Raw genomic sequence first — 27,655 nt, forward strand, 5'->3', positions numbered from 1 at the left:
AGGGTTTGTCTCAAAGACATTCAAAGATCTGTGAAGTTGTTGTTTTGTAAAATTAGCAACAGGGCAGATCTTTAAATGCCATGCCAAGGAGGTCTGTTTGTGCTTGGTAGAGTATAGGCCTATATTCAAATTGGTTAAGGTAAAAATTGCCTGTTTCCAACCTCTCTTTAGCATCCTTATATTGATTAGATTTGATTTATTGCTAGGCTCAGGTTTTACTGCTCTTTGTTTCTAGATATGTTCCAAGGTTAGGCCTACTCAGACACTGTTATATACCAGTTCTGAACATAGTAGAGTCTATGCATAATTAGTTGATGGAAGATAGCCTTGGACTTTATAGTGTTGAAGGAGACAGTATAGGTGGAGGGGTTACATGGTCTGATGTAGGGTACCACTTAACTGTAGTTGACATTTCAGAAGGAATATGAGCTAACCAGACCTACCTATTTCTATTCTTACTTAGGATGTGATGCCCTTACCTGGCCCCAATTAATTTGTGACCCCTCTTATGCATTGAATTCCTCATATGTTGAAACAGTAAGAAATGTTTAGGTATATTGCTTGCTTCCATTTTGGATCAGGTCTTATTTACATGTATGCATGTAAGTCATAACATTCAGATTTGTTCTGATTGGTTCAATTTGATAAAACAATAGGCCCAGGACATAACTTAGATCAGTTGGGTATACTATTGGCTTGATTTAAAATTCCTGTGATCAATTATGGTTACCACTTGAATATTACAAAGATTATCTTCCTGGAGAGGTTGTGTTATTTAAACAAAATTTTCACATAAGAAACAATAAGGAGAGTTACGTTCCTGAGCTCTTGAGAAAGTGTGCCTATTTTAAGGGTTATGGTACCATAACTTTTAAATAAATATAAGGTTGCTATAACATTTAAAAAAATATTAATGTATAAGAAGGTCACAGAAGCAAGAACAAAAGTGCAAGTTTTCACTTTACTCTACCTTACTTAAATTCTGTACTTTGCCGGCTCGTCATTTGCTCTTGACTGGCCGCCTTCTGCTACCATCTTGTGAGAGAGGTGTGAAATAATGAGCAGGGAGACAAGTACTGCTAGTTTATTGATGAAGTGAGCTGCTTATAAAGCGGGGTGCGGACGTCTGCGTATTTCGCAGAGACCGGGGGTACAAAGATTTACAGGTGACCTGAGGTCAAACTAATTCCCTACAAAAACGGGACAGGTTCATACAGAAAACATAGTGATCAATAATGTCTGTTACATAACATAAATACTTCGTTACATGTACATAAAGCATGATCATTTGGAAAGACAGTAAAATATACAATTTACAATTATGGTGGAAAACATGTGTTTTGGCCAACCCCAGGTCGATGTGAAGGCACCGCAGAAAACGGGATGTTCGCTTCAGAGAACGCGTGGGGCGGGGACTTTACAATCTACCCGTCCCTCCTCCCTCTTTCTTTGACTCCATTGCTGCTTGGGAAAAAAAAAGATAACTGCTGTAGAGAATATCTCCCTTAAATTATCATTTTTAAATATCTAACTTCCCTGGTAGTTACATATATATAGCTTTATCCCGCCGATTAAATGCATACGGCAGAAATTCAAAATTAGCGGCATAATCGCCGATAGATGGTCAGGTGGCCATACCTGAGCGCCCTCTACCAGGTAACTAGAACCATTCCCAATTGTCCTCAGAAATTCCCTGCCGTCGTTCTATCAACACGTTGGAAATTCGCTCTACTTTGGTTTGCTTTACTACAATTGGTGAAGTACCCATTACTTGTTTGGTTTTTGTTGATGGCTTTCGCTGATTTTGGATCTTCCCTGGATTTTTCGTTTCTCATTGTTAGCCTATCTGTTCGATTTCTGACTGTTACAATTGTTCTTTGTACTTGCTTTTCAAGATGGCTGACCCTGTTGTTAGAATGTGTGTTAGGGGATTCAAGAACCGGCTTTCCAAGGCTGCTCTTGATCCCCACACAGTTTGTAAGAAATGCAGAGATCATGTGTGTGCACTTGATGATAGATGCAAGGAGTGTGAAAGTTTGTCCGAGAAAGAGTGGAGAGAGTATGATCGCTATGTGAGGCGATTGGAAAAGGACAGAATTAGGAGAGCTAGATCTTCCAGTGTCCTTTCAGCTAGGTCTTCTGATAGTCAAGTCCTTTCTAACTTGTCTGATACTAATATTCCTGATCCTAACCTAAGGCTTTAGTACCCGATCCTCCTGCGGAGTCGGGAGTAAGTAATCCGTCTTTAAAGGATATAATGGCTGCTATTTCGGCCATAGGAGTTTCTGTACAATCCCTTTCTTCGGATAGGGAAGTGATGTGGGGGCAGTGCATAGTTTGCAACAAAAGTTCGGTGACAGTGTTAGTGCAGTGGAGGGTGCGTCCGTTCGTGTCTGTCACGCTCCTAGCCCTAGACCTCTTCCATGCTCCCCAACCCCTGGGAGAAGGAACGTCGACAGGCTAAGGGGAGGTGAGGCGTTGAACAACGGCGGGCGTCCTCGGCGATCCTGTTGACGCATCCCAGAACGCTCCCCTCGCGCAGGAAAGGCGAGATGAGGGCGTGTTCGTCTTCCTCGGATGACGCAAGACCCAGGCGTGGTTGGCGTCAGTCACAAGAGTCTAGACCTATCAAGAGACGCAGGTCCCCCTTCCCGCTCCAACAACCCTCTTGCAGCAAATGGAGCTCTCCAGAGAGATTCCTGTCGGAAGAAGACGGCGTTTCTGCGCCTAAACAGGCGTAAGACACATAGCTCGTCGGAGGAAGAAGACGTATACATGACTTCAGTTCACGCTTCTCCCCCTCCCCAGAATGGGACGTGTCGCATAAGCTGCGTCACCACCTCTTCATCAAAAGATCCCAGCTAGAGTCTCCGAAGTTGTGGAAGCTAGTGCAGTGCCATCTCCAGTTGTTTCCCAGCAGCAAGCGGCACCTCAAGTAAAGTTCTTGTTGGAAGTCCAGCAGTCCCTTGCGTCTCTTTTGACTCTTACAAGTCGCAAGGACTAAGAGAAGAAACACACAAGAAGGAATCTAAGGACGTCAACAGACCCAAGAAGAGGGTAAGGCAAGAATCAGAACAACAAGACGCTAACAACCAGCAAGACGCAAACTCGCGGCAAGTTGCAGCGCTCATAGGCGCTTCCCGCAACAAGCCGCACGAGTGACGGGGAGGGAACAAGGATCGCGAAGCTCTCCTCGCAGCAAGTTGGGCGCATCGTGGCCGCACGCAAGCAGCACGATTCACACGTTTCCCCCTCTCGTTCGACATCGGAAATAGCGGATCCCTTGGAAGAGATCTCGGAAGAGGAAACTCAAGAAACTCTTCATGCCGCTGATCTGAAAAGACTTCTTACTCTTTTGGCGGACTTATTTCCTAATGATTTTCATCAGGCCGTACCTCGGAGTCCTCCCTCCCAATATTTGATGGGTAGACCCCAGAAGTCTTCCTCATTCAAAAAGACAGTGTTGGCCAAATCAGTGAAGAGAGCCTTTTCGACACTGAATGATTGGATTTTGAAGAAGAAGGAACAAGGAAAGACAACTTTTTCCTTTCCCCCGACAAGATTGGCTTCTAGATCCAGCGTGTGGTACGAGACTGGGGAAGCTCTCGGTTTGGGAGTTCCTGCCTCCTCCCAAGGGGACTTCTCCAGACTCGTTGACTCTTCATGAAGAACAGCCATGACTAAAGCCAAGGTTCTGTGGTCCACTTCGGAGTTGGATCATTTGCTGAAAGGCGTCTTCAGAACTATTGAAGTCTTCAGCTTGATGGACTGGACTCTTGCAGCTCTTGCAGAGGTGTCAGATCAGAAGAATGACACGCAAATGCACCTTATTGCCTGTCTCGATAAAGCTGTGAGGGACGGGTCGGTCGAACTTTCTGCCCTTTTCACAGCAGGTGTTATCAGAAACGAGCTATGTTGTGTTCGTTCGTGTCGTCTGGAGTGACTTTAGCTCAGAAATCTGAACTGTTGTATGCTCCCTTATCTAAACAGCTCTTCCCTTCAGAGCTGGTTAAGGACTTATCAGCAGCCCTTGCGCAACAATCAACGCAAGATCTGATCACAAGGACTGCTAGGAAAGTTCTTCCGGCAAACTTTTTAGCCAGGAAGGACAAGGAAGCTCCTCCTCCTGGCGTCAGCCCTTTCGTGGGAGAGCCCTTTCGAGAGGAAGTCAGAGAATGGCTGCTGGAGGACAACCGTAAGAACCCCAAGCAGCAACCCAAATCCAAGAAATGATCACAACAACCTCCAGACACAAGTGGGAGCCAGGTTATCCCACTTTTGGCAAGAGTGGAGCCAAAGGGGAGCGGACGTATGGACAGTCGAAGTTTTGAAGGAAGGATACAAGATTCCCTTCCTAAGGAAGCCCCTCTTTCACAAGAACCGTTGGAGTTGACAGCTACTTACTCGGGGAGCAAAGCAGCAGCTCTTCAAGAACAGGTGACCCAGATGCTATCAAAAGCAGCAATAGAAGAGGTAAAGGACCTCGTCAGAGAGGTTTTTACAACAGACTTTTCTGGTACCCAAGAGCTCGGGGGTTGGAGACCAGTTCTGGGCGTAAGTCCACTGAACAAATAAAAGCAAAGTCAAGTTTGCCATGGAGACATCTGCGTCAGTCCTAGCAGGCACCAAACAGGAAGACTGGATGGTTTCAATAGACCTACAGGACGCGTATTTTCACGTACCAATTCACCCGAACTACAGAAAATATCTGAGGTTTGTGCATCTCGGGACAACCTATCAGTTCAGAGCACTTTGTTTTGGACTAAGCACGGCTCCTTACGTTTTTTTCTCTCAAGTGGCATCGAACGTAGCTCACTGGTTACATCTAAAAGGGATACGGATTTCGATGTACCTGGACGATTGGCTAATCAGAGCCAGATCGCAAGCAAAGTGTCTGGAGGATCTGCAAGTTACAATGAATTTGGCCGCAACAATTAGGTCTGGTAGTAAATCTAGCCAAATCGCAGCTAACGCCTTCACAGGACATCATCTACCTGGGGATGAGGATTCAGTCAGTGGTTTTTGGGCTTTTCCAGCCCCAAACGCATTCTAGATTGCTTAGAAAAGGTGAAGCTCTTTCTAGGGAGATGGACCTGTTCGGCGAGGAGTGGATGAGTCTGCTGGGGACCCTCTCCTCGATCGAACAATTCGTCTCCCTGGGAAGACTACATCTACGTCCACTTCAGTTCCATCTGTCAAGCTATTGGAAAAGAGGCCAAGATCTGGAGGCGTGGATTCGATCCCTCTGGGAATCAAAAAACATTTGAGTTGGTGGAGCGACCCCAAAAAACTTCAAGTAGGCCTCGAACTTCAACAAAAGAACCCCGACCTAGTGTTGTATTCAGGCGCATCGGACATGGGATGGGGTGCAACGCTGGGGAAGAGGCGAGATCTCAGGTCTATGGGAAAACCATCAGAAGAAATGGCATATAAATGTCAAGGAACTGGTGGCCATTCATCTTGCACTAGTCCACTTTCAGGAGAAGGTCCAGAACAAGATTGTACAGGTCAACGCCAGACAACACCACAGCGTTGGCCTACATCAGGAAACAGGGTGGCACTCGTTCGTTTTCCCTTTACGAGGCAGCCGAAGATCTCCTGCTGTGGGCAGAAGCGAACAACTTAACTCTGATCACCCGCTTCATAGGGGGAGAGAAGAGCGTCAGAGCGGATCTTCTCAGCAGAGGAAGACAGGTTCTCCACGACAGAATGGACCTTACATCACGATGTGTGCAACAGGCTTTGGAATCTGTGGGAGAACCGTCAATAGACCTCTTTGCGACACAGAGAGCGAAGAGGTTACCAGTCTACTGCTCTCCAGTCCCAGACCAGGAAGCAGTGGCGGTGGATGCCTTCCTCATGAATTGGGAGGGACTAGACATGTACGCTTTTCCTCCATTCAAGATCCTAGACAGAGTCATGAAGAAGTTCAGAGAGTCGAACGACGCCCGCATGACCCTGATAGCTCCATTTTGGCCCATGAGACCATGGATCACGGAGGTGATGGAGTGGCTAGTAGACACCCCAGATCGTTACCTTGTCGGAACGATCTACTCAGACAGCCACATATAGAGAGATACCATCAAAATCTCCTCGCTCTCAACCTAACTGCCTTTCGACTATCGAAAAACTGGCAAGAGCGAAGGGTTTTTCAAGGAAGCTGCAAGAGCCATCGCGAGAGCGAGGAGAACGTCCACACTCAAGGTGTACCAATCAAAGTGGGACGTTTTCAGGGAATGGTGCAGGAAAAACAACATTTCCTCTTCCAGTACCTCTCTAACTCAACTGGCAGATTTTCTTCTGCATTTGAAAACCCAAGGAAACCTAGCAGTATCTACCATCAAGGGATACCGCAGCATGCTTGCTTCCGTCTTCCGTCACAGAAATATTGACGTGTCGGGAGACAAGGACCTCACGGATCTCATAAGGTCCTTTGAGACAGTTAAGAGGAAGGACAACCCGACCCCTCTTGGAACTTGGGCGTAGTCTTAAAATTTTTAACCTCGAATAGGTTTGAACCTCTCGACAAGGCTTCATGGAAGGATCTCACTAAGAAGACCCTTTTCCTGGTCGCTTTGGCTACAGCCAAGAGGGTAGGAGAACTACAAGCCTTTAGCAAGAAAGTAGGCTTCAATGGGGAAAATGCAGTATGCTCACTTCAACTTGGTTTTTCGCTAAAAACGAGAACCCTTCTCAACCATGGCCCAGATCTTTTTCCATACCAGGGCTGTCTCATTTAGTAGGACAGGAAAAGAGAGAGGCCTTTGTCCAGTTAGGGCCCTAAAATTTTATCTACAAAGGACCAGAAACATGAGAGGTCAGACAGATCACCTCTGGTGCTCAGTGAAGAAACCTTCGTTACCCTTATCAAAGAATGCACTGGCGTTCTTTATCAAGGACTTAATAAGGGAAGCTCACCAAGAATGTGACGAGAAAAGCTTTCCAATCCTCAAAGTCAAAGCGCTACGAGGTAAGAGCGGTGGCAACCGATGGCTTATAGACACAACAGGTCTATGAAATCGATTTTTGGAAGCGACTTTTGGCGAAGCAAATCTATCTTCGCAGATTGTTACCTGAAAGAAGTACAGACCCAATATGAGGATTGCTGTTCCCTGGGTCCGTCACGTTGCCTCCGGCGCCCGTAGTTGGAGAGGGTACTACTGCCTCTACCCTATAACCTTTTTTTTTTTTTTTGTATTATACCCTTGCCTTTTTCTTGATTTGAACTCACAGGTTGTCTGTGAAGGTTGTTGCAACCTTCCACAGTCTGGGGTTGCAAGTCTAAGTTAGGTTTTATGGAGTGTGTTATTTAGTGATTTTAGTGGGTCAGGTGGTCAGCTCTTTGTCCATGGCTATGCCAGGATAGCAAGGGTGGTGGTCTAGTCATGTTAAGGTCGAGGACCGTGTGACAGCCCCATAGAGACTTTCTACAGCCCCCTGGATGGGTCGCTGGGTCTCTCAAGGAATGCAGGCGAATGAGGCAGGATAATTATGAAGCCAGCTTCCTTATCAGGTAAGAACCAGAGTATGTTTACAGCTAATATTTAGTGTTTAGTAATTATACGAATTCCCAACGGTGTTTTGGTTCTCTAACCCACCACCAATGGTGTCAATCAGCTATATATATGTAACTACCAGGAAGTTAGATATTTAAAAATGGTATTTTCATTATAAAATAAGTTTTTAAATATACTTACCTGGTAGTTACATATATAAAAGGTCCCTCCCTCCTCCCTCTGAGAACAGGGGCATGGAATTTCTGAGGACAATTGGGAATGGTTCTAGTTACCTGGTAGAGGGCGCTCAGGTATGGCCACCTGACCATCTATCGGCGATTGCCGCGAATTTTGAATTTCTGCCGTCTTGTACGATTTAATCGGGATAAAGCTATATATATGTAACTACCAGGTAAGTATATTTAAAAACTTATTTTATAATGAAAATACCATATTCGCACAAATATTGTGCAGCTTTCATTAACGTAAAATACTTGTATTTCATTAATAACAGCCTATTTGTATGATTAATAGTGGAAAGTTAAGTAAAAATTGCTGCATATATCCCATTTTATTCTTATACATAGGACAAACAGAAGTATGCAACCACAGATATTTAACCCTTTAACGCCGACTGGACGTATTTTACGTTGACAAAAATTGTCTGTTGGGTGCCAAGTGAACGTAAAATACGTCGACTACAAAAAGTTTTTTAAATATTCGCGGAAAAATACTCATAGGCCTCGTTTGCTAAAAATTTTAAATCACGCCTTGAGGGATGCTGGGAGTGCTCGGATCACGCTGTTATTTTGTTTACAAGCGTGACCCAGCTGCGCATGCTCGAATTTCTTTCTTATCCCAAAAGAAAGCATCAGCTTTTTAAAAATGGCACTTGGCATGTTTCTCGACTGAAAAGCTCATATGAACACACCCAATTTATTGTGCAGTATCATAAAATATGAACAATGTGATCATACACCATTCTCATTCTGGTACTGTCGATATTCTCAAAATTATCAGCTGAATGTCTAGTAGTACAGTACATTTATCTTTATTAGTAATATAGAACACACACACAAAATTATCATACAGTATTGTAAAATACTGCATCATATACATTCTAGTAATGTTTACATGATCAAACTCCTCAGTTTAAAATTGAGTGTCATCAACATCATCACTGCCAAGAATGATAGTTTAGTGATGCCATCCTCACTGCCATTAGTTGCTAAATAAAACAGTACAGCGCTATTTATTTTTTTTAAATACTAAAGCTTTGTTAAAAATGCAGCTTAATAATTTGTATAAATGCACTAAATTTTAATTGAAGTAAAGTTGTGATTTCTTCAGTTTTGGACTATGCTGTTGCTTACTGTATTCCCAAACATTTTGCATCTTGCATGTTTACAGTATTTGTCTCATTAGCCTTGGTTATGGAGAATTAGCATGTTCTAACAAGTCATTAACCCTTAAATGCAGAGCCTCTATTTACAATAGTGGCTGTCGTATGCCGGTGGCGTTCAGGAGTTAGCGCCGAAGCTGATTTTTTTTTTTTTTTTTTTTTTTTTTTTTTTTTTTTCTTCAAAAAATCACAGCACGCTTAGTTTTTATGATTTTTTACTCCTTTTTTTGTCATTGCCTGAAGTTTAGTATGCAACCATCAGAAATGAAAAAAAAATATTATCATATATAAATATTGGAATGTATGACAGCGCAAAAAAAAATTTCTTATATAATTGTATACAAATATATGAAATTTTTTTTTTTGTGCTGTCATATATTCCAATATTTATATGATAATGATATTTTTTTCATTTTTGATGGTTGCATACTAAACTTCAGGCAATGACAAAAAAAGGAACTAAAAATTAACTCTTAATCTTGAAAACTGAGCGTGCTGTGATTTTTGAAAAAAAAAAACTTTTTTTCCGCGTCGGTGCTCACTCTCGAACGCCGCCGGCATATGGGAAACGCTTTCGTAAATAGAGGCTCGGCGTTTAAGGGTTAATTAGTTCATGATCCCATTTAACAAATATTTTATTTTGTCCTTTATAGAGTAGTTTGGATCATGAATGTAAAGAAGCTGAGCAGAGGACAGAGGAGGAAGACCAAGCATGTTTTGCAACTGTTACTAAGCACATTCGATTACTTTTGAAGGAGATAAATGACTTGAAAACACAGAAGTCAGAAAATGTAAGTAATCATTTCTTTTTGTATTGATATCAGATATCTTCTTGCACTCATTCAACTTGGGGAAAATGGTTTGCATTTTACTATGACCATAGAAATGAAATAGGGCAAAATGTTTTGCATTTTACTATGACCATAGAAATAAAATTGGATTTGTTCCTACAAGATTACAAACCTTTATTTGTATTGATTACCTTTGGCAAAAGCTGGTCCAGTCATTGAATCTTGGTAACAAGGGGCAGTCCCCGGTTTACGACGGGTCTGGCTTACGACGTTCCGAGTTTACAACACTTTTCAGATATAGGCTATTCATCAGAAATTATTTCCTGGTTTACGACTCATGTTCCAGGGTTATGACGCTTCGTACGCCGATCCGACAGAAGAAATATGGCTCCAAAACAGCAGAATAATCAAAAGTGGGAGGTTTTTTGATGAAAAACTCAATAAAAATGCAGTTTACATCATTTTAAATACACCCAGAGCATTAAAAGTAAGGTTTCTTAGGATTTTTGACAATTTTTTATGATTTTTTGGTTTACGACGATTTTCGGCTTATGACGCGGCGTAAGAATGGAACCCCCATCGTAAACTGGGAACTGCCTGTAGTTAATAATCGGTGGGTGAATGAGAGGGTGGTGAACCCACCCACACACCCACCCACTCAACTGTCAGTGTTACTTTTTCTTCAGTTGCCTTTGTTTACACAGTACACTTTGCTCTTGTGTTTATTATGGCTTTTGCTGAAGTTACTCAAAGGATTTTTTGGTGTGATTGGGTTTTGACTTTTGCTTGCTTGTTGACTTGATGACTTGTAAGAAATATGATGCCAAATGATTTCCATGCTTGTAAGAATGATCAGTATAGATGTCCAGGCCTTTAACAAGTGTGTACTTGGTTTATGTCCTCTTAATGTTACCCTCATTCTTACTGATCTTTCTGTCAAGACCAAGTTTATGCTGTAACTGAACTGCTTTGAGTATCTTTCTTGGTTGACTACCTAATGCAAGTTGAAGAAGGCTGACTGATTCTTGGCTCTGAACTCTTTAGAGTAAATTGGAGCTCACTGGAGGACAAATGGCTAAGACTTAGGGACTTAGTCTGCTTGCCAGGGCATAAAGCTTACTAACATGCTTAGAGGAGGCAAGTACCATCATTGCGGAGGTCAGTTCGAGTAAGAAGGTGTAGTGCAGCAGATAAGTAGAAAAATACTTCAGTTTGTGATAAAAGCATGAAATTTGGCACAAGTGCTCATTTTTATATATGTAACTTACCCAGTAATTACTTAGCTAAGAGTTTCTAACTCGACGGTAGCTTCGATTTTGAAATTTGCGGTAGCAATAGTTTTTTTGTTTATGTAGGTGACTAATCCTGCCCACTTTCGGGGTGAAGAGAGAAACAACTAAGTCAAGAGCTTCACTTTTGTTTCTGCCGGCTTAACAGCAACACAGCTTTAAGAAGCAGCTTGATTTTGTTTATTCAGCTTGAAAGTCTTGCTGTTTGGTGATGTATTTTTGGCTCGGTAGCCTTTAAATTGTATTGTTTGACCGATTTATTTATTACTTTTCCAGGTTTTGAGTATTGTGCTCTCAGGAGATTGACTCAATTTTATTTCCAATTCTGTTAGCTAGTAATTATGTCTGATTCTAGTGCATCGAGTTTTAGGTATTGTAGCAGAGGTTGCAATACTCATTTGACCAAAGCATATTATGATTCACACACCCTTTGTACGACATGCAGAGGACAAATTTGTTCATTTGACTTGTGAGGAATGCTGTGAATGGGACAAAAGAAAGTGGAGGACATAGACTTCTCATCTAGCAAAATTAGAAAGGGATCGTAAGAGGAAAGCAGTTGCTAGAGCTGAGGTTAAATTAGCTACTCTAGACGTGACTCTGGAATCTAGTGAGGTTAATATTCCTTCTCACCCTTCTGCTAAAGTAATTCCTCCTGTTTCCAGCCTTCCTCCTGCACCACCAATCTCCGCTCCTGGTTCCCTCGCTCCCGACCTGGATTGCTATGCCCCCTCAGTCGCACCTGTGTCTTCCCAGGTGTCAACCAAAGGCAACCGTTGGAAAGGTGTGCCTAGTGCCCATAATCTCTTGTCCAGTTCAGGAGATTCTAGCCCTTCCCACAGGCACCAGTGGAGATTCTCAGACGAATCTCGCCCGTTGAAAAGGCGAGCTCCCCTCAGGGACGTCCCCTCAGGATTACGGCAAGAGGTTCAGGAACGATCTGGTAGTCTGCAGCTGTCATGCAGCAAATGGGACAGTCCCGAACGTTTCTCTCAATCAGTAGCGTTCAGACCATCTTCTGTGTCCAACAAGAGGACTTGTTCTTCAGCAAATAGGGAACCTTCTCGTGATAGTTCACGCTCATCTTTCGAGCACGCATCTGGGATCGAGGATGCCTCTTTAGCAACCGAGTGCTCGTTAGTGGCCGAGCGCCCAGTAGAAACCAAGCGTTCGCTAGTAGCTGAGCACCCAGAGGATAAGAAATGCCCAGTAGCGCACCTGCATTGCTTGGCGCCAGAGAACTTTTCAGTCCAACTCACTCTCCTTCAATCGAGCGTCAGGATTTTTTGATGCCCGCTCCTGTTTATGGACTCCCTCATCGAAACACCAGTTTTCTTCACCTACTTATTCTATTAGTGAGTCGGCTACTCCCAGATTGGACCCTTCTATGGCACCGCTGCAGAAGCAGTTAAACAACATTTTTGGTCTTCTTAAGAAGTAGACTTCTGCTGCTTCAGTAGTGCCTGAAGATCCCTCTTTATCCCCAGTCTCATCAGAGGAGGAAGATTTAGGACAGGATTCCACCCCATCAGCTTACGCTGCCTTACTGAATTATTTACTGGATAATTTCTCAGATTTCTTCGCTCTGACAGCCCCTTTGTCTCCGGCTTCCTCATTTATGGTGAGTGACTTACCCGGGGATTCGTCGACACTTCCCAAAGTGGTCCTATCTTCTTCATCTAAGAAGGCTATGAGAGAAGTGGATCTCTGGCCCTCAGGGAAAAGGCGCCAGGGCAAGGCATGTTTTAGTATTCCGCCTTCCCGCCATTTGGCCAGGAGATATAGGTTGTATGTGAACGGAGAGGCCCCCTCCCTGGGAGTGGCTTCTCCCTCCCAGGGTGACTTCTCTGGCCTCATTGATTTGGCCCGTAGGTCGGCTTTTACCACAGCAAAGACCATGTTCTTGGCGCTGGAGATGGATCATATGCTCAAGAGCATGTTCAAGGTTTTCGAAGTGTTTAGTTTTCTAGACTGGGCTGTAGGGGCCTTGGCAAAGACGATTGGAGATTTGGATCTGCCTCAGGATATTGCCACTGACTGGAGGAGTGTTCTCTCTTGTGCTGATAAAGCAATTCGAGATGGTTCTTTTGAGATTTCCTCCCTTTATTCTATGGGGATTTTGAAGAAGGGAACCCTGGAGATCTTTTCGCCCTTGGATAATACACACCAAGGTAGAAGTGGCTGCTCACTTCATAAGAAGTCCACACAAGACCTGCTCTCGCAATCTACGAGGCGTACGAGGGTGGAACGCCCCCTTTACGTCATCTCCTCCTCTTCAGCCCCAACCTTTTCGAGGAGGCAGACAGAGAACCCAATCAAGATCATGGACTTCTGTACGTTTTGCCCCGCGTGTGGCCAAGGGACCCTCCACCAGACCTACAACCCACAAGTGAATCTTCAGTCCTTCATGCACCTGTGGGAGCCAGACTCCAACTTTTTTGGGGAAGTTGGAGAATGAGAGGAGCAGATCAGTGGGTGATAGAAGTATTAAGGGAAGGGTATTCTGTCCCCTTCAAAGAGAAACCTCCCTTATCTAGCTCTCCCATCAAATTGACGACGTATTCCGTAGGATCAACAAAGTATTTAGCCCTCTCAGAAGAAGTGTCGTCTCTCCTCAAGAAGGCAGCAATAGAAGCGGTGAACACCAAGTCCAGGGGTTTTTACAACAGGCTTTTTGTAGTACCAAAAGCAATGGGAGGATGGACACCGGTACTCGATGTGAGCGCTCTGAACGTCTACCTATAAAAAACGAAGTTTCATATGGAAGCAGTCCAGTCTGTCCTATCATCCATTCAAGAAAGTACCTGAGATTCATTCATGGGAATCAAGTTTTCCAGTTTTGAGTGCTATGTTTCAGCCTGTCAACAGCACCACAGGTGTTCACCCAAGTTCTCGCCCCATTGGCCAATTGGCTTCACTTCTTGGGAGTGAACACTTCCCTATATTTGGACGATTGGTTAATACGCTCACCCACGAGAGAGAGATGCACTGGGGACCTTCAAAGGACATTACTTTGACTCAGGATTTAGGTTTGCTGTTGAACCTTCAAAAATCCCAACTGACTCCTTCTCAACAGATTCTTTATTTGGGGATGAAGATCGACTCTCAGAATTTTTAGGCTTCTCCCTCCCCCAGAAGGATAGAAGCCTGCCTCAAGAAAGTTAACTTTTTCCTTTACCTTCAGAAGTGTTCAGCCACTCAATGGAGGAGTCTCCTGGGCACTCTATCGTCGATCAAATAGTTTGCGAGGTTGGGAAGGCTGCAAATGAGACCTCTACAATTCTTTTTAAGAGTCAGTTGGGATTGTAGGATAAATCAGGACTTATGCATCTTCCCAATAATGCAAGAGATAAAGGAGGACCTGCGCTGGTGGAAAGACGCAAGCAGATTTTTGGAGGAAAAGTCTCTCGGTAGTGAACCCTGACCTAGACTACTTCTCTGACGCGTCGGACATATGTTGGGGAGCTCTCCTGGAGGGAAAAGAAGTTTCAGGAGTTTGGTCCCAACAAGAAAAGGCTCTGCACATAAACATCAAAGAACTGAAAGCCATCCACTTGGAGCTGCAGCATTTCGCAAAAGGAAGTGCACAACAAAGTAATGGTGCATGTGGAAACACAACAGCCTTAGCCTATGTGAGACTCCAAGGGGGAACTCACTCATTCTCCCTTTGTGAGACTGCCAGGAGTCGTCTTCTTTGGGCAGAGCAGAACCGAACCCAGCTGTTAACTCGGTTCATTCAGGGGAAGTGCAACATACGGGCAGACGAATTCAGTCATCGCAAACAAATTCTCCTGACAGAGTGGACACTGGACCGTCGAGTATGCTCTGACCTGTGGAAGTTGTGGGGAGAACGATAGTGGATTTGTTTGCAACACCGAAAAACCACCGTTTCCCCCTGTTGTACTCACTGTTTCCGGACCAGTGAGCCAGGGCGACAGATGTGATGATGCAAAATTGGTCAGGAGTGGATATGTATGCCTTCCCTCTGTCCAGGATGGTGAGGGAGGTTCCTTTGCTATTAAAGGTTTGTTGAACATCCTGGGTCCAGAGGAAGAGGAGAGGAGTCTGTGCCCAGTAAGAGCGCTTAGACGTTACATCAAGAGGACAGAGAAGATTAGAGGCCCAGCAAGGAATCTTTGGTGTTCGATAAAGAACCCGGCCAGACCTATGTGTAAAAACGAATTATCCTTTTTTATTAGAAACCTGATCCTTGAAGCACACACTCAAATCGGAGAGAACGTTCTGCCTGGACTTAAGGTTAGAGCGTACGACGTGAGAGCAGTGGCTACATCAGTCGTTTTTAAGCATAATCTCTCTCTTCACTTCTATCTTACAGAGTACATTCTGGAAATGTAGATCTGTTTTTGCAATGCATTATTTGTGAGATGCAGAGATGACAAAGATTGCAGTACAGTGAACCCCCTGTATTCGTGGGGGATGCGTTACACACACACACACACACACACACACACACACACACACACACACACACACACACACACACACACACACACACACACACACACACACACACACACACACACACACACACACACACACACACACACACACACACACACACACACACACACACACACACACACACAGCGAATAGGTCAAATCTGCGAATGCTTAAAACCCCTCTAAAAACACTTAGAACTGCCCATTTTGATAGCTTAAACCAAGAAAAACCCCGTAAAAATGCTTATACCTGAGTATTTTAATAGTTTTATCACAAAAAGTGCATTTATTCATGAAAATTATATGAAAATACATTAATTAGTGAATATTTCTCAGTGAAAAATACTGCGAATGGGCGAATTTTCTGCGAACGATGGCTAGATATGTTCCACAGAGAAACCCGTGAATGCATGAGTCCGCGAACCATGAGAACGCGAATACGGGGGTTTACTGTACACTCGGACCGTTGTCCGTGGCTAGCGTAGTGTTCGGGAAGGGAACGTAGGAAGCAGCACTAACTACTTCTTTCTTTACCTTGTCAAGGTGTTGAGTTCATGGGGAGCCTGGAGGGTACAAAGTACCTAGAGTGCCCACCAGTTTTTGTCTGTGTAGGGTGGTGGTTATTTATTTATTTACTTATGCACTTTTTATGTGTGGTGTAGGTGACTATTTCTCTGGTTTTGTTTTTATTGTACTGCATCCTGGGCAGGGGCATTTTATTGTTGACTTTGGTAATGATCGGACTCTCCTTCGTTGCAAAGTTTACTTCATACTTTGTTAGCAATTGGAGTACCCCTCTGCTGAGAAGTTGCCCTCTTCAAGAGGTGACCCTGGCTATACCGCCACGCTGCTACTCGGTAGAGATGAGCGCTAACCAGAGGCAGTATCCAATTGCGCAGCTCTCTCACCAGGTAAGAAACAACAAGCATTTTTTCAGTGCTAAGCCCTTTTTTATTTGTTCCTACACAAATACAAACCCTTGGTCCTTTACTTATATGGGGTTACTTTCGGCGAAGCTGAACTGGTCGCTAAAGACTTAACAAGGCAGTGTGGTACTATAACTACTGGCCGGGTAATTGGGTGGTTGCAGTGGGGGACCCACACCACCACCCTCCCGGTGTCACGCATCCACTTTACTTTCTGGCCTTGTCTGATGCGGACTTTCTGGCCTTATCTGATGCGGACATGTTTTCCTGCTCTCTGCTCGGACCTTACTGGATGCTAAAGCTTCACCTTTTCCATGGTGTGTTTGTTCCTGTTTTTTCTGTGTTGCTTGAGTATATCTGTGCGTGTTTATAATTATGGGTGAATTATCACAAACCTATGACTTTGATAAGCCTGTGCGCCAGGTATGTCCTGGTTAGGATAAAAAGTGTGGCGCCTTCCGCTGTAGCGCGGACTCAGATCCTCACTTCCTTTGCTTAAAGTGTAGGAAAGGGAACAAGGACCATCCTGATTGTACGGTTGACGAATCTTGCAATGAGTGTAGGCTTCGGTCCCCCAAGCAGTGGGATAGGTATTCTCGGAGACATAGGTACAAGCGTAAGGGGACCAAGGCGTTGAGGTGCTGTCTTTGCCACCTTCGACTCCCTTGGTTGCTAATCCTTCGCAGTCATAGCTAAGCCCCGAAGGCCTTCCCTTGCTGCCAATTCACAGTTCTGTCTCGCTGTCCCCAGTGTCTGCAGCATCCGCAGTCACATAAGAGGCGAAATCGGTGGACCTAGGCTACACTCCTCACAGTTCTCCTCCTCACCCAGAGTCGCTGATCCCTGGGTTAGAGGGGGCCCCTACCCGTCTTTGTCTTCCACAGGGTTGGCATCCGTGCCGGGTTTGAGTCAGGTGTGGGAATCGCTTGGGATGGTTGGCAGGCCTGATCTGCCATCGCTCCTCACACACATCAACATTGCTGCGCAGGCGGGAGTACTCCTCCCTCCCCCCACTACCCACACGGCCGATGCTCTCACTACCACTACCATCACCTCTGTGCTGCCGGGGAGCGTGATGACCACTGTCGGAACGCAACATGCATATGGTGCGGTCCCTACTCCAGCCATCTCAGTGTCAACAGTGGCTGGGCTGGTCTGCTCGGTCACCTCGCCCCGCCTGGCTACGCTCCCTCGCCTCCCACCACGCTTCCACTGTTGCCCGTGCCTGTCATCTTGACATTCCATCCATCATTCCCTGCGTCTGCCTCTGTTGTGCCTACCACCACTATAAGTTCAGGGCATGAGTCTCCTGCTGGTCATCAGACTCTTGTGCCATCTGCTGTTGCTGCCCCCGCCCCCGTCGACCCCTGGTCTGTCTTCGGTAGGTTGGGGGATGTTGTGTGGACTGTGATCAAGAAGAAGAAGAAGAAGAAGAAGCGCGCACGCCAGCCAACTACGTCTTCGTCTTCCACTTCATCCTCATCATTGTCATCCTCATCTTCGTCTGCCTCTTCACCCCCCTCTTCTAAGACCAATTGATCTAAGAAGGGGAGGGTGGATCCTCCCCCTAAGAAGACTCGCTCTTCTAAGGGGGCGCAGTCCTCCCCTCGGGGGAAGACCACTGGGTCTCTAGTTGGGAAGGTTACCTCAGTACCCTCCTCAGAGGGTTCAGGGGCTTCGTCCTCTCAAACTGATTCCATTTCGGCACCTCGTAAGAGAGCGTCGCCGAAGGCATGGTCACCTAAGGGAGACCGTGTAGACTCGAGCCGCTCCTCTCCTGTAGCGAGCTTGGGCACGGAATGAGAGAAGGGGAAGAGCCTTCGGGCTTCTCCTCCGCCTAAACCGTCATCCTTGTCCAAGTCGGACAAAGGATCATCGGGAGGAACCAAGAAGAGGTCCCTGCAGCCTTCGTCTGCTTCGGCATCGAAGAAGGCTGGAACATGCCCGGACGTTAGGGACAGTGGTCTCCAATCGGCAGTCTGCACCCCTGCGTTGGTCTCCTCCACACGCTGTAGTGTGGAGGATCGTCCAGCATCAGAGCATGGATCAGCTGTGAGGAGGCCGTCCCCTGATCGTCAAGACGGTCACTCGCCCAGACGAGTAAGTCTGTCTAGGCCCTCTCGCGACACTCCACCGCGGGTTGGAGATCGTGAGGTGTCCGTGGCGTCCACTGTTTATACCAGCGGATGCGACCGTAGTGTTCACTCTGCCTCTCCCACCCTCTCAACTTCCTTGGGATTCTCCGGGAGGAAACAGGACGTCGGTAGGATTGCTGGTGCTGAGCCTCTTGTGCAATCAGCATCAGGGGCATCCGGTCCTTCCTCGCTCCAACCGAGTGAGAGGTCGTACGCCTCTGTTGTAAGGGGCAGAGAGACTGGGTCTGTCTCAGGCTCTCTTGTGGGAGGGGCCTTTCTGGAAGACCGTCTCTCGGAAGATCCTCTTCCAAGAGATCCGGACACTCCAGAAATGCTGAGAGCATTTGTTGAGGTTGTTGCACTGATCCGTCAGCACAATGGTCTGGAGGAACCACTTCCGACTCCCTTGGAAGAACGGTCGTCCAGGGTGGAGGAGTTTTACGCTTCCAAGAAGGAGCCGAAACCCGCCCTTGGACTACCATGGTCTCCCTTGGCGGACAGCGTCCTCAAGCAGGTGAACGACTTGGTCTCCGGACCAGCATCTTCGCTTCGCTCAACTTGCTTCACCAAGCTGTTGCCTCCCCCTCTCCCTAGACAAAAGAAATACTACGTGCCCTCGGAGGGAGCACTGCAGCAGAAGGTAGTGGAACCGGGTCTAGCTCGTCTAGCTCCTGGTACCACTTCAGCTCAGCTAACTGAGGAGCCTGCGCTTCTCATGCAAGCTGAGCTGAACGCCTTGGAGGGGACAGCTCTGTCTGGCTCTCAGAGCAAAGACCTGACCTTCAGGAGTCTTTGCCATTTTTTTTATAGCCCACCAGACGCCAAACCTGTGGGCAAACCTGGTGCTGGAGAGACAGGATGCGGTGTTGTCCCGAATCTACAGATCAGTGGGTGCCGAAGCTGCAGTCTCCCAGCGGAATGGACCAATTCTGGACACCCCCTCCCTCTTCCCCAGAGGAGAGGTGGATGCTGCTGTGGACAAGAGGAAGGCCGACAAGCGCGACCGTCTTGTCCACCAGGCAGCGACGAAAGGTGTCGCATAGCCATCTCGCCCTGCGGCCCGGACTGTGAGCCAGGCTAGCACCTCAGCCCCGAAGAAGTCTGGTGCTTCGACGGGTGCTTGGGGAAAAGTCCAGACCTCTTCTTCTCCCCCTTGGAAGGAACCACAGGGTCCCTTTTGCCAACCTGCCCCCCCCCCCACCCCCCCCCAGAGGAAAGGTAAGGCAAAGAAGAAGAGGGGAGGAGCTCACTAGGGATGGCGAGCCTCCTCAGATGCTGCCGTCGGTGGCGGGGTGCCTATCATGCCACTGGGCAACTTGGCAGCGATATGGAGCGGAGACCTGGGTACTGAATGTCCTTCGGGAGGGATATTCCCTACCCTATGAGTCTCTGCCTCCCCTCACCGACCCACCAGTCCACTTCCCCTCTTACAGTCAAAACCCCTAGAAGAGAGAGGCCCTACTTCGGGGGGGTCGAAACTATGATGAGCAAGGGAGCCATCGAAGTCGTCGAGGATCGATCTCCGGGCTTCTACAGCATGATCTTTCTTGTGGAGAAAGCTTCTGGCGGGTGGAGGCCAGTAATCAACCAACCCTCTGAATCGTTTCGTTCGCCAGACTTGGTTCAAGATGGAGAAGGTGCGAATGGTACTGCCAGCCATCAGGGAGGAGGACCTTATGCTGATGGTGGACTTGATGGACGTGTACTTCTAGGTACCGGTTCATCCATCCTCTAGTCGGTACCTTCGCTTTGTCCTCAGTGGAGCGGTCTACCAATTCAGGGTACTGTGTTTCGGGCTGTTGACCGCTCCACAGGTGTTCACGCGAGTGTTCACCTTGGTGTCAGTTTGGGCCCATTCACATGGGATACGTCTTCTGAGGTATCTCGACGATTGGTTAGTTCTGGCAAGCTCGCACTTGCAGTTGCTACAGGACACGTTCAGGAAGGTGGCAAGGCAGTTCCTGTTGAAGCAGGAACAGCCAGCTCAACAGTGGCAGGTCGTGATCGGTCACCTGTCGTCATTGGAGAAGCTCGTACCGCACAGTCGGCTCCACTTTCGCTCTCTCCAGTGGAGACTGAGGGACTACTGGGATCAGTCTCGGGAGCCCCAGTCGGTTCTCGTACCCATCTCTAAGGAGGTGGGGAACGATCTCAGCTGGTGGTTGGATAACAAGAACCTCTGCATAGGGACACACCTGTCCTCTTGGCCTCCGGACATGCTGCTCTACACAGACGCATCGAAAGAGGGCTGGGGTGCACACCTGGAGGAGTTGCTGACGTCAGGTGTGTGGGACCATCACGACAAGCACCTTCACATCAACATCCTGGAGATGAAAGCAGCTTTCTTAGTCCTTCAGTGCTTCCAGGACAGTGTGATGGGACACTCGGTGGTGTTGATGAGCTACAACACGACTAGTGGCATATGTCAACAAGCAAGGGGGTCCTGTCCCCCTCGCTCTCCATGCGTTGACGGTGCAGGTGCACAAGTGGGTGGCAGCCCACTTTGTGGAGCTGTCAGCCGGATACATTCCAGGCAAGAGGAACATTCTGGCGGACACACTCAGCTGTTGGGATCAGGTGGCTGTCTGTCCCACCATTGCTCCTAGACGAAGGTCCCTGTCCTGCTCCCCCACACGGGGGAGAAGACGTACCGGAGGTCCAGGGAGGCTGGTGGGGTTTACCCATGGGCTGTCCCCCTCCATCGAGCCTGTTGTTTGTTCCCAGGCTTTGACTAAACGCCATTGGAAAGGTGTTTCAGTGCATCAGCTTTCCTCCGATTCGGAAGCTTCCAGCCCGGACAAGAAGCGCCCATATCGCTACCCTGCTTCGGCGCGCCCACTCAAGAGACCTGGCTGTTACGAGGTACATGGAGGTTAGCCCACAACCTTCCTGCAGCTGTCAGGATCTGTCCGCTTCTTTAGCTCACCATCATCATTCATTGGGAGACCGTCCTAAGCGCTGTAAGCTCCCAAAGGCCCTGATTTCTTCCAAGCGCCCTTCCTCTCACGTCAGACTTCCACTTTTAAGCGCCCAGCACCAACTCCTGAACTTTCCACCGCCAACAGCTGAGCGCCCAGCAACAGCTTTGGGATGCCCGGCACCTTCCACTCATCTGCTACAGTCATCGTAGGTTCAAGAGGACCATTCGGTAGCTCCACTCCAGCAACAGTTTATGGAGCTTATGAGGTTCTTGAAGAAAACCTCTACAGGTCCCGGAACCAAAGACATGTCTGTGTCACCGGTCTCTTCAGACAAGGAAGAGGTTGTTCAGGATACGGTCCCCTCTTCAGCATACTCGTCTCTTTTTAGATTTCTCCTGGATAGCTTTTCAGATTTCTTCATTCCTGCTGCTCCAACTCCTCCAGCTTGTACCTTCCTCGTGAGGAAGCAGTCTTTTGAGGGTACCAAGCTGCCCAAATTAGTTCTATCCTCTTCCTCGAGGAAGGCTCTCCGAGAGGTGCATGACTAGCTGGCCTCTAAGAGAGAGCAGGGCAAGGCAACATTTGCTTTTCCGCCCAGCAAACTCATGAAGATGAGGAAATCGCTCTATGCCACCGGGGAAGCTCCTTCCTTGGGAGTCTCTGCCTCCTCCCAGGGGAACTCCGATTTGGTAGATTCGGCTCGTAGAACAGCCTTTTCTACGGTCAAGGTGGTGTTTTTCTCCCCCCAAGCTTGACCACCTTATCAAGAATATTTTTAAGGTTCAAAAGATTTTTAGCTTTCTTGATTGGGCTGTCGGGGTGCCAGCAAGACAGGTCAAAAACTGTCCAGATCTCGCTGAAGACTTTGACATTGATTGGCTGGGGGTACTTTCGTGCTCCAATAGGGCAGTTAGAGACAGCTCTTTAGAACTTGCCTCTCTCTTTTCAACGAATGTGCTAAAAAAGAGGGAGCTCTGGTGTTCTTTTACCCCGAAAGGAGTCTCCCTGACATAGAAGTCAGCTCTACTTTTCGCTCCTTTGGGTAAGTCTCACCTCCGTCTGCAAGGCACAGTGAAGGAGATTCTTTCAGACTTGCAGAAGAAGTCTACAACCGACCTGTTAGCACAATCCACCAGACGTTCGAGGGAACCTGCGCCTTCCATGTCGCAATCAGTCTCCTCCTTACATCCTCAGCCCTTTCATGGGGGGAACCCCTACGAAGTCCATTAAGAAGTCTTCATTGAAGACCAACCCCAAGAAATGAGAAGTTAGTCCTCCGCACCCAATTAGGAGCCAGACTTCTACTTTTTTTTTTAAATAATGGGCGCGCAGAGGGGCGGAGCTTTGGGTAGCCAAGATACTCATGGAGGGCTACGCCATTCCTTTCATGAAACCTCCTCCCTTAGTAACATCACTGATTGCCTTGACAGTGTGTTCAGAAGGTTCCATAAGGTTTTTGGCCCTCTCTCAGGAAGTCGTATCCCTGATCATCAAGGGAGCTGTGGAAGAGGTACTAGACTGCCACTCAGAAGACTTTTACAACCGCCGTTTCGTGGTTCCAAAGGCCTTGGGGGGGATGGAGGCCCATTTTGGACATCAGCACCCTGAATTCATTTGTCCTGAAGACAAAGTTCCACATGAAGACAGTGCGCACAGTCATGTCTTCAGTGCAGCAGGGGGGCTGGATGGTCACCTTGGATATGCAGGATGCGTATTTCCACATCCCTATTCATCTGGGCTCGTGGAAATTTCTACATTTTGTGTTTCAGGGTAGAGTACTACAGTTTCGGGCCCTGTGCTTCGGCTTGTCGATGGCACAGCAAGTATTCACATGAATCCTCGATCATGTGGGGAATTGGCTTCACCTTCTGGGAATCAACATCAACTTCTACCTGGACGACTGGCTTCTCCACTTGAGAAGAACTCTTGGCCTGACACAGGAGTTAGGCATTACCATAAACGAGAAGAAACCCCTTATGATACTGACTCAGGATATTCACTATTTAGGGATGATCCTGAATTCTTGGACTTTGCGGACTTTCCTGTCGCCCAAAAGAGTCGACATATGTCTACAGATGGTCCGTCAGCTCCTTGCTCTTCTGTCCTGCTCGGCAGTACAGTGGATAAGTCTCTTAGGGAACCTTGCTTCAGTAGAGCAGTTTCTGAGACTAGGCAGATTGCACATGAGATCCTTGTAGTTTCTCCTGAAAGTGAGCTGGTGCAGGAAGACAACCAGACTATTTCATCTTCCCGATAACGCCGGAAATCAAAGTGGATCTCCAGTGTGATCTTGCGAAGAAAGACTTCAGGAAGGGGAGTGGCTTCTTCCAGTGAACCCTGACCTTCAATTTTATTCAGACGCCTCCGACCTAGGCTGGGGTGCTCTCCTGGACAGCCAGGGAATCTCTGGAACATGGACAACATTGGAACAGAAGTCTCACATCAATGTAAAAGAACTGAGAGCTGTTCACCTGGGCCTTCAGGCCTTCTCGGACCTAGTTTACGGCAAGAAGATAGTAGTGCACGCAGACAACACCACTGTGCTCTCTTACATTGTAAATGGGGGCACTCACTACATTGTAAATGGGGGCACTCACTCCTCTCTTTACAAGACAGTGAGAGATCTTCTGTGGGCGGGGGAGAATCAAGTCACTCTTACTACCCAGCTCATTCTGGGGAGAATGGAACTTTATTGCAGACGAGCTAAATTGCCTCAGACAGGCCCTTCTGACTGAATGGACCCTAGACCCATTAGTCTGCGCCGATCTGTGGAGACTATGGGGCAGACCCTCTGCGTTGAGAAATCACCGACTTCCACTCTTCTGCTCTCCGGTCCCAGATCCTCGAGCATGGGTGACAGATGCCATGCTCCTGGACTGGACAGGCCTAGATGGGTACGCCTTCCCTCCCTTCAGGGCGATCAGGGAGGTAAACAACAAATTGTCAACACAGCAGAGCACCTCCATGACCCTAGTTGCTCCCTTTTGGCCAAACAAGGAATGGTTTCCAGATCTTGATTCGGCTCTTGCTGGATTATCTAAGACTCCATCCACAAAAGCAGTCGCTACACAGACAACCCCACTTCCTCAGATTCCACCGAGGGTTGTCCGCTCTGGTCCTGACAGGCTTCAGACTGTCAGGCGCCTCGTCAGAGCAAAAGGTTTTTCACGACGTGCTGCAGAGGTAGTTGCGAGGTGCAGGTGAGTGTCTTCTACAAAGCTCTACCAGCCGAAATGGTCAGTCTTCAGAAGATGATGCAGCCACAATAACGTGTCTTCTGAGACATCTATAAATCAAATAGCTGAATTTTTACTATTCCTGAAGTCTGTCAGGAAATCATTGACCTCTACCATCAAAGGGTATAGGTCAATGCTGACCTCAGTTTTTAAACACAGAAGAATGGATCTGTCTTCTAATCAAGACATCAGAGACATAATCAGATCCTTTGAGATGACAAAGCAAGAAAGTTCTTCAACAACTCTTAGAACTTAGACGTTGTACTGAAATGGCTTTCGGGTCCCCCGTTCGAGTGCTCCATTCTGTCTCACTCAGGAATCTCACCAAGAAGACACTCTTTTTAGTGGCTCTTGCTACTGCCAAACTTATCAGTGAGTTGCAGGCGATGGACAAGAGATTAGGTTTTGCTCAAGGGGACACAGTCTGCTCACTTTCTCTTGGGTTCCTTGCTAAAAACGAAGACCCATCCAAGCCATGGCCTTGATCCTTCATTATCAATAATCCTTTGAACATCTTAGGACCAGAAGAAGAAGAGAGGCTTATTTGTCCAGTGAGGTCTCTCAGGTACTACCTTCGCAGGACAGAAAAGATTAGAGGACCGTCAAGCAACCTCTGGTGCTCTGCAAGAAGCCCTGTTCATCCTCTCTCAAAAAATGCCATTTCCTTTTTTGTGAGGGAGTTGATATCAGAAGTGCACTCTCAGGTCCATGAAGATGCCTTTCCTTTAGTTAAGGTTAAGTCTCATGAAATTAGGGCAGTTGCAACTTCCCTGGCATTTAGATATAACTTGTCTCTATCCTCGATACTGCAGTCGACGTTCTGGAGATGCAAATCTATCTTCGCCTGACACTGCCCCAAGGACACAGAGACTGTGTTTGAAAATTCTAACACTTTGGGACCTTTATCTGTGGCTGGCATGGTGTTGGGAGAGGAAATATAGGGAACTCTCTGTTCCTTTGCTATGCACTATCCTTGACTTGAGGTTTTGAGTCTATGGAAAGCCTGGGTACTTTATCTAGAGTACCCACCAGTTTGGTTTTGTTTGGGTTGTGGTTTTAATTCTGTGGCGTAGGTGATAGTGTTGTTGTTTTGTATTTTGGCTACTCCCAGGGCAATGGCATCTTTTAACTTTGTCAGCATATGGTGTACTTCCTCCATTGCAAAGTTCCCACCAATGTAGGGGTGACCCTTGGCTACATTGCCACACCCACTACACATTGAGAGAGGATCCGACCAGAGGCAGTACCTAACTGCAGCAGCTCTCTCAACAGGTAAGGAAACAACAAACATTTATTGTTCTTACACAAATACAAACCCTTGGTCCTTTACTTACATGGGGAATACTTTCGGCGAAGCTGAACTGGCCGCTAAAGACTTAACAAGGCATGTGTTGGTATTACCACCAGCTGGGAAGTTGGTTGGTAACAGTGGGAAACCCACGGTACCAACCTCCCGGCTTCACGCATTCACTTTACTTTCTGGCCTCGTGTGATGCGGACGTGTTTCCCTGCTCTCTGCTCGGACCTTCCTGGATGCTAAAGCTTCAACCTTTTCACGGTGTGTTTGTTCCTGTTTTTCATTTTGGCTTGTTTCTTCAGTATAACTGTGCGTGTTTGTAATTATGGACGATCTGTTACAAACCCATGATTTGGATAAGCCTGTGCGCCGGATTTGTCCTGGTAAGGAAAAGAAATGTGGCGATCTCCGCTGTAGTGCGGATTCCGGCCCCCACTCCCTTTGCTTAAAATGTAGGAAAGGGAGCAAGTCATTCAGAGACCTTCACTCAGATTCTTCCCACCGAATCATGAGTCCCCATGTAAGTAAAGGACCAAGGGTTTGTATTTGCGTAGGAACAAATCACATTTTTAAAAGTAAAATGCATTTTTCCTAACATTCAAACCCGAGGTCTTTTACTCAGGTTACCCACCTTATCCTCCCCACAATCTGCCCTAGACCAGAAAGTAAAGTGAATGCGCGAAGCCGGGAGGTTGGTACCATGGGTTTCCCACTGTTACCGACCAACCTCCCGGCTGGTAGTAACACCAACACATGCCTTGTTAAGTCTTTAGCGGCCAGTTCAGCTTCGCCGAAAGTATTCCCCATATAACTCTTAAACGCTGAGCCTCTATTTACAAAAGTGTCTGCCGTATGCCGGCGGGGTTTGAGAGTTAGTGCCGAAGCGGAAAGAAAGTTTTTTAAAAAAAATCACAGCATGCTTAGTTTTAAAGATTAAGAGTTAATTTTTGGCTCCTTTTTTTCTCATTGCCTGAAGTTTAGTATGCAACCATCAGAAAGGAAAAAAATATCATTATCATATATAAATATTGGAATATATGACTGTGCAAAAAAAAAAAAATTTCATATATAATTGTATACAAATCGCGCTGTGAGCAAAACGGTTAAAGCTAAAGTTATTTTTTTTCCATTATATATGTACACTAAATTGCGGTGATTTTGGTACATAACAAATTGTAAAACGATCAAAGCAACAGAGAAAATATTATCACAAAATGATGCATGAATTTGTAACGGGCGGACGTAAAAAAAAGTTTTATTAAAAAATTCACCATAAATCGAAATATTGTGCTAGAGACTTCCTGTTTGTTGCAAAATGAAGGTAAATGATTGAATATTACTAGAATGCAAGAGGGTTAGCTTACAATTGCATTTTTTGACCATTTCGGTCGAGTCAAAGTTGACTGAAGGTTGAAATTTTGGCACTTATCGTGATTTATATGAAAATATTTCCAAACTGATGAAAGCTACAACCATGAGTTATTTTTCGTTGTATTCTACATGAAATTGCACACATTTTCATATATAAAATGTTATGTAACAGTAAATATAAAATGGTGCAAAATTTACGACAAAGTGACTAAAGAATTTCAGAGATTTTCAGCAGAGTTAGCACGCGCAGAGGTAAGGAAAAAGTTTTTTTCAAAAATTCACCATAAATCGAAATATTGTGCTAGAGACTTCCTGTTTGTTGCAAAATGG

The 27,655-nt window shown here is 46.5% G+C and overlaps 1 protein-coding gene across 5 annotated transcripts in view; it reads left to right on the plus strand.

Moving 5' to 3' along the window:
• Positions 1 to 27,655, plus strand: part of thoc5 (THO complex 5) — a 319,834-nt gene that overhangs the window by 14,853 nt on the left and 277,326 nt on the right. For all 5 annotated transcript variants that reach the window (XM_067096318.1, XM_067096325.1, XM_067096331.1 and 2 more), the window contains exon 2: positions 9,552 to 9,689. In XM_067096318.1, coding sequence (XP_066952419.1) covers positions 9,552 to 9,689 — 138 coding nt within the window. The remainder of the gene's footprint in view (positions 1 to 9,551; positions 9,690 to 27,655) is intronic.

The sequence above is a fragment of the Macrobrachium rosenbergii genome, chromosome 4 (genome assembly GCF_040412425.1).
Source record: "Macrobrachium rosenbergii isolate ZJJX-2024 chromosome 4, ASM4041242v1, whole genome shotgun sequence".
Taxonomy (NCBI): domain Eukaryota; kingdom Metazoa; phylum Arthropoda; class Malacostraca; order Decapoda; family Palaemonidae; genus Macrobrachium; species Macrobrachium rosenbergii.